General features: G+C 33.7%; 2 protein-coding genes across 2 annotated transcripts in view; both read right to left on the minus strand.

The window, feature by feature from the left end:
- The window catches only part of garz (Sec7 domain-containing protein garz), a 437193-nt gene that overhangs the window by 256599 nt on the left and 169454 nt on the right, over nt 1–11140 (minus strand). The window lies entirely within an intron of this gene.
- On the minus strand, nt 1050–10421 carry Pgm1 (phosphoglucose mutase 1). The gene is made up of 10 exons (XM_089705917.1): nt 9988–10421; nt 9700–9781; nt 7700–7899; nt 7186–7339; nt 6198–6386; nt 5597–5797; nt 4870–5077; nt 3297–3477; nt 2203–2282; nt 1050–1640 (listed from the first exon to the last, which is right to left on the minus strand). The coding sequence occupies exons 1-10, from the start codon at nt 10225–10227 to the stop codon at nt 1502–1504; spliced, it is 1674 nt and encodes a 557-aa protein (XP_089562043.1). The 5' UTR covers nt 10228–10421; the 3' UTR covers nt 1050–1501.

Below are 11140 nucleotides of genomic sequence, written 5' to 3' on the forward strand. Positions count from 1 at the left end.
TTTTTATGTAAATAAGCCGCAGTTCGCGACAATAAAAATAAAACAATAGTTTTATTCAACACTTCAAAAAACTACTTAATCGAGTTTAAACTAACGATGAACGTTAAGTTTTACATTTATTACATAGGTAATATTTTAATTTACAAGACAAATGTGAAAAGTAAATCGTAATTTAAACATTATTTCAAAATAACATCGAACAATGCGTCGAACACATTCATTTGACATTTCAAATAGAAACTATGACATATGACGTTTGCAAGAGAGATAGATATAGGTATGTGTCAAAACAAAACTTTTACTTTTATTTCTATTTATTCGGTATAATTACAACTTAATAGTGATAAATATGATCATTATAAATACAAATAGGAATTAACAATATCACGAACACGTGACACAACTAGTATTTTACCGATTCCATACGTAGTCATACATGTTTCAAAAGAAAAACTTTTACTTTTACTATTATTTCAATTTATCCGGTTTAATTAAGACTTAATATTGATACATATGATCATTATAAATACAAATAGGAATTAACAATATAACGAATACGTGGCACAACTAAAATTTTACCGATACCACCCGTGGTCATTCTCCTTTGTGGGTCATTTGTAACAGGATGGCGGTTCTACAGCGAAAAAAGAAAAATGATGGTCAGAACGCTGATACCGGATACCTTAAGATACTGTAATATAAAATATTACTAGATTAGATAAAATATTATAGGTAATATCTTCACCGTGTGTGACGCGCTTTACATTCACGCCATCTAGAGTTAAATCTTTATCATTTTTGTATACGTCTGTGTGTGTAAACGACCCTGTATGCAATGACAGATGTTAAAACGCATAATTTTACCGAATTGGGTGGATTTTAAGGCAATGATATAACATATTTCAATAAAATATAATATGCAGTAACCGCCATGACTATTCCTAGGTTTGATGACTATTCCAATTACGCAAAAACTCAAATAAACTAGAAATGTAGAATTCAGCGCCATCTAGCGGGATATCGGCTGGGAACAGATCGTTGCAATCACCTTAAACTTATATTAAAAAAGTAAAAATATATTAAAAGTCCAAACTTTCCTTAGTCTAAATTCGTAAATTATTGCACTTAATTTTGTGATGAAATGTAAAAAGTAAATATAAGACATATATAAATAAAATCTCAACATTCCTTTGCAATATATTGATTAACTATATCAGTTATTTTATATAAATTTTCATAATTAAACATACTCATTATTTAATTATTTCACATTTTGAAATATAAAATGCCCTAAGAATATTTAAAAACAATATTTTTTAAATAGCAGCCTCATAGACGCCAAATTAACAATTATTGTACATAATTATTATAAATTTTGCCACCAAAACAAGAAACAGACAATCATAGAAAGCGCTGTCACTGTCAAACCAAATTGTCAAATTGACAGTTATATTAAAAATATATGGCAACCTATTCTTTATTATTTATTTTTATTTTTTATTTATGTAATAACAGTGGGTTGATCGCGGCCAGTGTATTTCTGTAGTTGCGATATTTGTAAAGCTACATCGATAAGAGGAGCCAATTTTTCCTGCGCAGAGCCTAGGACATCGCTAGCCTCGTACGAATCTATGTATAATCTGTGAAAGAATAATAATTTAATTTTTAATGTATAATTTAAGAGACGCCATGGATATCGGTGCTTTTTAATGAAGAAAGGTAGATGAATGAAAAATTTTTTCTGTTATAAGCACACGGTTAAAACACTATCTATTTAATGAACAATTACAATGTTAAATTTGTTTCATAACAAACCTAGCAAGCTTGTAACAAATAAAGTATTATTATGTGTATTTTTTACTACAGTTTCTAGCCAAGTACATAATAGTAAATACAGTTCTTTGGCATAATATGATTTATTATGTAGTTACATATTACATATTATTATGTAAAGTTAAATTGTATATTGACATGATTTTAAAAGAGCAACTATGGAGTTTCTAGCCGGTTCTTCTCCATAGATACTGCTTTCCGAATCGGCGGTAAATGTTAAAAATATGTAATGACGATTCAAAAGTGTTTCTAGAAGAAGTCTATAAATGTTTGAGTTTGAGTTTATATGTAATTTAAATTGAAATTGAAAGATAACTTATGTATGAATTATTCAAATAAAGATTTTATTTATTTATTTATTTAACTTACCGTACAGTAGCCCCGGAACTGCCGGTGCCGCTCAGGCGCAGTACAATTCGAGAACCGTCTTCGAACACGATGCGCAGACCCTGCGTAAAAGTATTCGTTTTATAGCTATCAAATGCTTTATTAATGATAAATTATTAAAGAAAATAAAAATTGAGCACTAGGCAGGATTTTACCCCCGCGTCTTTATCCAAAAACGACGAAAAATTTATCAATTAGTATTTATTTGATACTTGAATGGATTATAATATACTAGCGGTCCGCCCCGGCTTCGCCCGTGGTACATATTTCGCAATAAAAAGTGGCCTATGTCCTTTCTCGGGTATCAAAATATCTCTATACCAAATTTCATGCAAATTGGTTCAGTAGTTAAGGCGTGATTGAGTAACAGACAGACAGACAGAGTTACTTTCGCATTTATAATATTAAGTATGGATTTATGATATGGCATTAACTATAAACAGCTCGATCACTAAAATCTCGAGAAATCTTACACTTTTAATAGAGAAAGCGAGACTGGTTTATATTACAAAAGATTGTGACTTAAAATTATATACCTTTAAAAAAGGAACCAAAACAAGATTAGAGGAATTTTTACACCTTATTGAACCACCTAAAGATAATTTTTAAATTACATAAAAAAACTTTTTCCCACCCGTTTCATCTTATTGAAAAACCTACTTTTGGACTGGTGTGTCCCTTAGACACATAAAACTGAAAGAATATAATAAATTCGATCGCTCTGACACGTCACACCCGCTGAGTTGGCTAAGCGTCCGCCCCGGAATGGCGCGAAAGGATGCGGGTTCGAGTCCCGCCTCGTGATCGAATTTTTTCTATATATAAAAATGAAACCCGTTTCGCGTTGTCACGGCATCACGTGTGAACCGATTTCGATAATTCTTTTTTTATTATATTCCTTGAAGTACGAGGATGGTTCTAATGTAGAGAAAACGTAAACATGTACCACGGGCGAAGCCGGGGCGGACCGCTAGTAAATTTATATTTATAAAGCATTTGAATGCCATAAAACCAAAAATTTCAAATTAAACCTACTTTTTTTGTTAAATTTGTACAAAAAAAAATATTTTACCCACCTGTTTCATAGCCACACTCTGGTCCACGGGGTCCATATAGGAGAAATTATCAGCCACCGCAACTACATACGTCTTACCCCCACTCGAGTGGGACGACCCCACGAAACCAGCACTCATCTTCTTTTCTAATTCCGTCATCATTTCGTTGCAGGGGTCGCTGGGACACTCTTCGTAGTCGTATCTGAGTATTGATAATTTAAATTAAACTTTTTTTTTTTCCTAACTCAATATTTTTTTTAATCTCAGTCAAGTTTTTTTTTAACTTGAAAGTATATTTGACGTGACGTCTTATAATTCGATAGAGCCGGTTGCACGCATGAAAAAACATGACTCATGCGGCGTTACCTCGCTCTGAGGCGTTCCATGTAAGGCTTGAAGTGCAAGCGAGAGCGCGGAACGAGCGACAAAGAAGCACAATCGGACGTTGTCACGTTCAACTATCGTCAGTAAACCGACTTTACAGACAACCAATTTTTTTTTTTTAATCTCAGTCAAGTTTTTTTAAACTCTAACTTGAAAGTTTTTTTTATGTAACTGAAACAAGTTTTTTTAGGCTCAAACAAAATTTTTTCTTGAATCAAAGTCGAAGTTGAGATTTTTCTTAAATCTAACTTAAAGCCAAGTTCTTTTCTTAATTCTAGTCAATTTACCAATATTACAAAAAAATAACGTTATATTCGATTGCTATATTGGTAACTAACCGAATTCAAACAAAAAAGAAGGAGGTTCTCAATTCGGCCAATATATTTTTTTTTTACAATATAACTCAACCATAGCCTAGCTATATTTTTGAATGAAGTGCACTGATGATGATTAGGTGAAGTGATAAATGAAGATACAAATCGAAGATCTGTAGATCTGTACTTCTCCACAGATACTGCTTTCCGAATCGCTGGTAAATGTAAAAAATATGTAATGACGATTCAAAAGTGCATCTAGAAGTCTAATTGAATAAATAAATGTTTGAGTTTGAGTTTGAAGAGAAAGTGAAAAAGTGTATTAATAAAATTAGGCGTATTATCGAACTGCCCGTAGATACCAAACGAATCTCACCTAGTGAAGTAATTCCTGCCGAACTGTGTCCAGTGCTTGGACAGTATCTCTTGCACGGAGAGCTGCGTGGCTGAGAGCACGGAGAGCCAAGCCAGTGCCGCCCAACTCTCTCTCCCTACGAACTACCCACCTGGTGAAGTAATTCCTGCCGAACTGTGTCCAGTGCTTGGACAGTATCTCTTGCACGGAGAGCTGCGTGGCTGAGAGCACGGAGAGCCAAGCCAGTGCCGCCCAACTCTCTCTCCCTACGAACTACCCACCTGGTGAAGTAATTCCTGCCGAACTGTGTCCAGTGCTTGGACAGTATCTCTTGCACGGAGAGCTGCGTGGCTGAGAGCACGGAGAGCCAAGCCAGTGCCGCCCAACTCTCTCTCCCTACGAACTACCCACCTGGTGAAGTAATTCCTGCCGAACTGTGTCCAGTGCTTGGACAGTATCTCTTGCACGGAGAGCTGCGTGGCTGAGAGCACGGAGAGCCAAGCCAGTGCCGCCCAACTCTCTCTCCCTACGAACTACCCACCTGGTGAAGTAATTCCTGCCGAACTGTGTCCAGTGCTTGGACAGTATCTCTTGCACGGAGAGCTGCGTGGCTGAGAGCACGGAGAGCCAAGCCAGTGCCGCCCACAGGCCGTCCTTCTCACGCACGTGGTCGGAGCCCGTGCCGAAACTCTCCTCGCCGCAGAGAGAGAGACGACCGGCGTCCATCAGGTTGCCGAAGTATTTCCAACCTGGTTGTTAGATGGATAAAATTTGATATGTTGTATGCTTATAAAAGTTTTTAGGTATCGTTTCAGATAGGCTGCATATGGAATATATTTTTTAATTACAGTCACTAGATAAAATTTACAAATAAGATGGTTATCAGCTAAGCTAAGCTGCTGTCTATTTTTATTCTCAGACAATAAACAAATAAACTTAGGAAGCTTTTCAGTTGAACTAAAATTCGATAAGTTATTTTAGTGAATCTATACTAATATTATAAAGCTGAAGAGTTTGTTTGTTTGTTTGAACACGCTAATCTCAAGAACTAACTGGTCCGATTTGAAAAATTCTTTCGGTGTTGGATAGCCCATTTATCGAAGAAGGCTATAGGCTATATATCATCATGCTAAACCTTTGAGTGCAGCTAGTAAAGTAAAAGTACTACAATTTTTACTAAACTACCAAAAACTACCATGATTCAATTTATCTCCATTCAACAGACCAGTTTTACAAATCCCATTGTTCACACATTCCATCCCACTCACCAGTGGGCACCTGGAACATCTCCCTCCCACTCGCAGCAGCCACGCGGTCCACAGCAGCAGCAGTGGGCATGCTCCTGGCGAACCCCTTCACACCGGACCTCTGGAAGTACGGGATGTGCTGCAGATGGTTGGCCAGCACTGCCAGGGAATCCGAGGGGGTCACGAAGAACGCATCTCGACCGATTATCATGTTGCGGTCACCTGGAAAAAGTATTTATAAGTATTTTTTTGATTTATGAAGCAATTTTTGTTAAGTTTGCTTTTGCATCAGCTGCCAAATAAAAAGAGAATCATCAAAATTGTTGCAAACAAAAGTTTAAACAAACAAAAAGAAATGCCTTCAATCTTCAAGCAATACTTAAATGTTTATTTTTGTACACGGCCCGAATTTATGAATTACATATTCGGGATATTAAAAGTAAATATGTGTTCAGACGCGTTTAAGATTCATATTAATATAATGAATAATATTTTTTTATAAATCTGTAAACCTACACCATAACCTCTTTGTTTCCAAATCAGTAACATACATACGAAACATTTCATCTTTACCCATTACTTTGTAAAATAAAACTCCAAAAAAATATAAAACATTCCTTACCATCGCCATCAAAAGCAGCACCAAAATCATAATCTCCATTTTTCACAGCATTAACCAGATCTGCAGCATACGTGAGGTTAGGATCTGGGTGGGCTCCTCCGAAGTCCTCCAGAGGGACTATCCTCCTTACATTCTGCTCGGTAGCTCCTAATTCGTCTATGAATATCGCTTTTACGTATGGACCAGTTACTGGAAAAAACATATTTCAAGATACATATAAAAAATGTGTGCGTGTACTAGTGTACACACGTAAGAAGTGAAACTTCTTTATGACCTTATTTTTCAAAAAATAATTTACTATAGCAATATACAATTTTACAGAAATACGTCAATCACGCGTGGTAGTGATAACAACAAGATGGCGCGTAACAAAAAATGTTACACTCACAGTTACACTAAATTTTTTTCCAACCCCGATAAAGACCGTTTCACTTCAAAAACAATAAGAAATCGGCCAAATGCGAGTCGGACTCGCGACACAAAAAAAAGGGTTCCATACAAATAAGCTAAAGAGCAACTGCAAAGAAAAATTGTCATCCATACAATTTATGGCCGTACCAACCGTTTTTAGATTCAACTCCAAATTATGAACTGTACAAAAAATTTCGATACCTGTACATTTTTACTGCTGATTTATAAATAATAAATAAATATAAATATTTCGGGACATTGTTTTCATAGACAAAATGCTCACATTAGAGAAGCGGTATATGCCGGTTGCGCGAAGCTAGAGAAGACAACATGGATTTTCAGGAAAAAATTAGAAAAAAAATTTTGACGTAATTTTGTTGTTTATGTATTTTTTACGTGATCAGTGTATGCAAAACTACAAGTCCCTTCGCGCTTAGTATACCAATAGTGGGACACCCTGTATACATACTTAATTTCTCTTTATAACTGAGGATCGGCTGAACGGATTTTAAAAACTTTTGGTTTGTTGTAATTGTCTTCACCGGGATTAGGATGATAACTAAAAAATGTGTCATACCTCCATTCATAGAATCAATAAGGACATTAAACGGTTTCTTGCCCGCGCCCTGTAGTAACGACTTGATTTTCGGGAAGTCGAAGATCTCCTTCATGTAGTCGACATAATCCTTTACGGAATCGATCACTTCGACCACGAAGTCTTTATCGCCGACCTATAAAATGTATTTTAAACACAAATAAGTATGTATTATTTTTAATTAAGTTGGTGCTGTCTTAAATTTTTTGTACTAATTTAAAATGAGAGATTAAACATTGTTTAAAAGGCGATCTTACAGTTAAATCACAAGGCCATTATTATAACATAAATTTTGTAATTAAAAAAAAATTAGAGAGCAATTTTTTTTAAATCTGTTATGCCAATACAAATTGTTCACAGATTAGTAATTAGCTGAAACAAACAATAAATTTTTTCAACATGATCCATTTTCGTAAAAGTATGACCCATTAAAAACTTTCATATTTTTTCAATAAAATAACAATTCAAATTCCTAATAAAGATATTAATAAAATACCTTAAACTTCTGAACGCCAATCTTCTCCACACTACATTGTATATCGGGTACAATTTTGTACTGTGTGATGGCTGTACTAAGCTTATATATCTCATTTGTTGTGTGATCTGGTGCGGGGCCTCCATTGCTACAGTTGAACTTTATGCCAAAGTCGTTGTTTATGCCGCCGGGGTTGTGTGACGCTGTGAGGACGATACCACCTAGGCATAAAAGTATAAAATATTTATTTACAATTATAAAAACAATAAATTAATAATTTATGTTTTATTATTTTTTATGTGTGGTTTATAATAAATATGATTTGTGGAATGTTTTTTTTTAAGACAGAAATGTGTGAACAGATTTGTATAGGGCAAAGCATAAATAAGCAGCAATATGATTATTCTAAACAATCAAATGTTACATACAACAAGCGTCTGATTGACAAATAATGTGTGCGTGTACTAGTGTACACACGTAAGAAGTGAAACTTCTTTATGACCTTATTTTTCAAAAAAATATTTACTATATGCAACTTTACAGAAATAAGTCGAATTACGCGTGGTAGAGATAAGAAAAAGATGGCGCGTAACGTAAAAATGTCACGCGTAACGAAAAAATGTTCCACTAAATTTTTTTCCAACCCCGATAAAGAAGTTTAACTTCAATAAAAATTTTGTTTATAATTTAACTTGCAAGTGACCAGTTGTTATAATTTGAATGCATACAAAATTGCATGTTCTATTATTAGAACATAGATAACAAACACTTTTACCATCATTATAATTTTAATGTGGGTAACATCAATACCAAAACCACTTCCCATATTTTTTTAAATTAAAAATCATTATTTACACAACATTTCATAACTCTATAACTCTTCTAGTGACAACCTTGAAATGTTACACACATTAGAATTCAATTTTACCAAGTCATCACAAATCTCAGATAGATAAAAGGATTATTAAATACTGATGACTCAATGAGGAAATTACAGTATATATCATGATTGCTGATAAAAAATATTTTGCTTGTAAATATTAGATGAAAAATTGGTATCTTATAATAGAGATTCTATCAGCTCTGCTACTGTCACAAAAGATAATTAATTTGAAAATACCTAATTAAAGACCTAAGTAAAATATTTTATGTTGATAATTTTGTTTTTTCACCTTTTTTTTGTAGTAAAGTTGATAGTAGATCTGCCTAGTAGTAATACCTGGATCTACTATCAACTTTGCTACATACCTGTTTGTAGTATAAAACAAATTCAATGTCGCTCTTTGTCCGTCCCTATGCATGCTTAGATCTTTAAAAATATGCAACCGATTTTGATGTTTTTTACATTGGTGCGGTTTTTAAAAGAGAGAGTGGTTTTTAAAGAAGATACAACACAATATATACAATTTGATATGTTTTAACCAAAGTCTGTAAAGCCACAGGAGGAAAGCTAGTAAATTTATAATATTACTAGCGGTCCGCCCCGGCTTCGCCCGTGGAACATATTTACGTTTTCTCTACATAAAAACCATCCTCGGACTTCAAGGAATATAATAAAAAAAGAATTATCGAAATCGGTTCAGCCGTTCTCGAGTTATGCGCTTACCAACACATTTTGCGATTCATTTTTATATATAAGATATAGAATATAGATGATAAAAATTTTATTATTACCTATATAAGAACTGATTTAACTGTTTAATTTGTAAATAGGGTAGGATTTTGGGTTTCGAAATAGTGTGTGAGTAAATAGGAAGTCAATTATTTTTAAGTAAGTATTTTATCAATTTTGATGGATTTGAATAAGGATTTGAATGACAAAGTTATCTACTATATAAAAATAAGTCGGGTTTTCCTTCCTGACGCTATAACTCCAGAACGCACGAACCGATTTCTATAGTTTTGCATTCGTTGGAAAGGTCTCGGGCTCCGTGAGGTTTATAGCAAAGAAAACGTGTCTCTGGTGGCGAAACGGAGTTCGGTTTAATGCAATAACTATTTCATTCAAATTCATAACTTACCTAAAGTTTTGTACTTTCTGATTAAATGGGAGACTGCTGGAGTTGACAAGATGCCATTCTGACCAACCAAAAGTTTTGCAACCTAGAACCAATGTACAATAAATAATAATGTAAGTACTAAAACAAAAACAAAAAATGATTTTAATTTGAAGGTTTTTACTTTTTACTAAAAGTTAAATTTGACATGAATTAATTAAACAAAAAGCTAATTAAAAACATTAAATACCACTTAAATTAAACGATAAATAAGTTACGTGTTAAAATATATTAAAAAAAATAATAACTCACTCCATTGCCAGCAGCAATCTTTATGATCTTATCAACAACTTCTTTGACGAGATATCTTCCATCACCGCCTACAACGAGCGTTGAACCAACTATAGAGTCCTTGTTTGCATCCAAAATACTCTGAATAAAGTTTTCAGTGTAGTTTTCTTGTAAAAAAACCTTAACTTTTTTGCGTAAACCACTTGTACCCGGCTTTTGCCCTTCATAAGGCTTAGTACTTATTGTTACAACACTAGCCATTTTTTCTGAATCAAAGAAGATTCTAGATATTATTTACCGTACTATTCAATGTTCTCTCGATGTTATTTCTCTGATATCAGAGTTCGAGGGTCAAATCCGTAGTTCGTGATTTAAAAAAGTTCTCAGCTGTTCACACAATGTCAATCAAGGACGTTTGTGTCAATTCGCGTTCCGTTCCGTTTCACGATCAATATTCAACTAAAAAATTCGTAAAAATCTTTTTCGTATAAAAATTACAATCACTGATAATGGGAATATGATAAATTATCTAATATCTTTGTTAAATGTAGATACGTGTGACGAATCTCTAATAAATATGACTTGTATCTTTTTATCTTTCTGAAATATACAATGATATTACAGTAGAGTGCGTTCCTGGTACCAGTGCTAAAAAAAAAAGGAAAAAAAAACGGACCATTTTAAAATACCCGCGCAATTTGAATTAAGAAGTATTATAAGTTATATTTATTTTTTATTAAACAGAAATGTAGATTTTGTGTTTCTTCTTTTGAAGCCGATAATTATTTTTACTTTGTTACATCTTTGTTACTAGTTTTTGGGTTATAATATAAATACTTTTTATTTCGGGTTTAAACAATAAAATTGGAATCAGAAAGCGTTGAATTTGCCAGTGCCTGATTAAAACATGTGAGGCGTGACGGTAAATTGTTAGAAATCAAATTTAATATGTGCTCACACCTTAATAAAATGTACCTACTTACCATATTAGACTAGGTAGTCACCAGACATAATCTACATAATATATAAAAATAAGTCGGTTTTCATTCCTGACGCAATAACTCCAGAACGCACGAACCGATTTCCACAGTTTTGCATTCGTTGGTTCAATTATAATTAAGTAATTATTTACGTTATTATTTCATTCATTCAAGCCGTAGGTATTTGCCTTAAT

Source organism: Colias philodice, chromosome 17, assembly GCF_061535455.1.
Source record: "Colias philodice isolate Cphi_HAF_F1 chromosome 17, ilColPhil1 Martin Lab GWU primary, whole genome shotgun sequence".
Taxonomy (NCBI): domain Eukaryota; kingdom Metazoa; phylum Arthropoda; class Insecta; order Lepidoptera; family Pieridae; genus Colias; species Colias philodice.

What these genes read in the sequence shown, in the direction of transcription:
- Pgm1 (XM_089705917.1), bottom strand. Translation starts at nt 10,227, where the DNA reads ATGGCTAGTGTTGTAACAATAAGTACTAAGCCTTATGAAGGGCAAAAG. An exon ending in GGCAGGAATTACTTCACCAG is followed by an intron (nt 3,478 to 4,869) that starts GTGGGTAGTTCG and finishes ATCAATACTCAG; the next exon opens with ATACGACTACGAAGAGTGTC. An exon ending in AGAGTGTGGCTATGAAACAG is followed by an intron (nt 2,283 to 3,296) that starts GTGGGTAAAATA and finishes ACTTTTACGCAG; the next exon opens with GGTCTGCGCATCGTGTTCGA.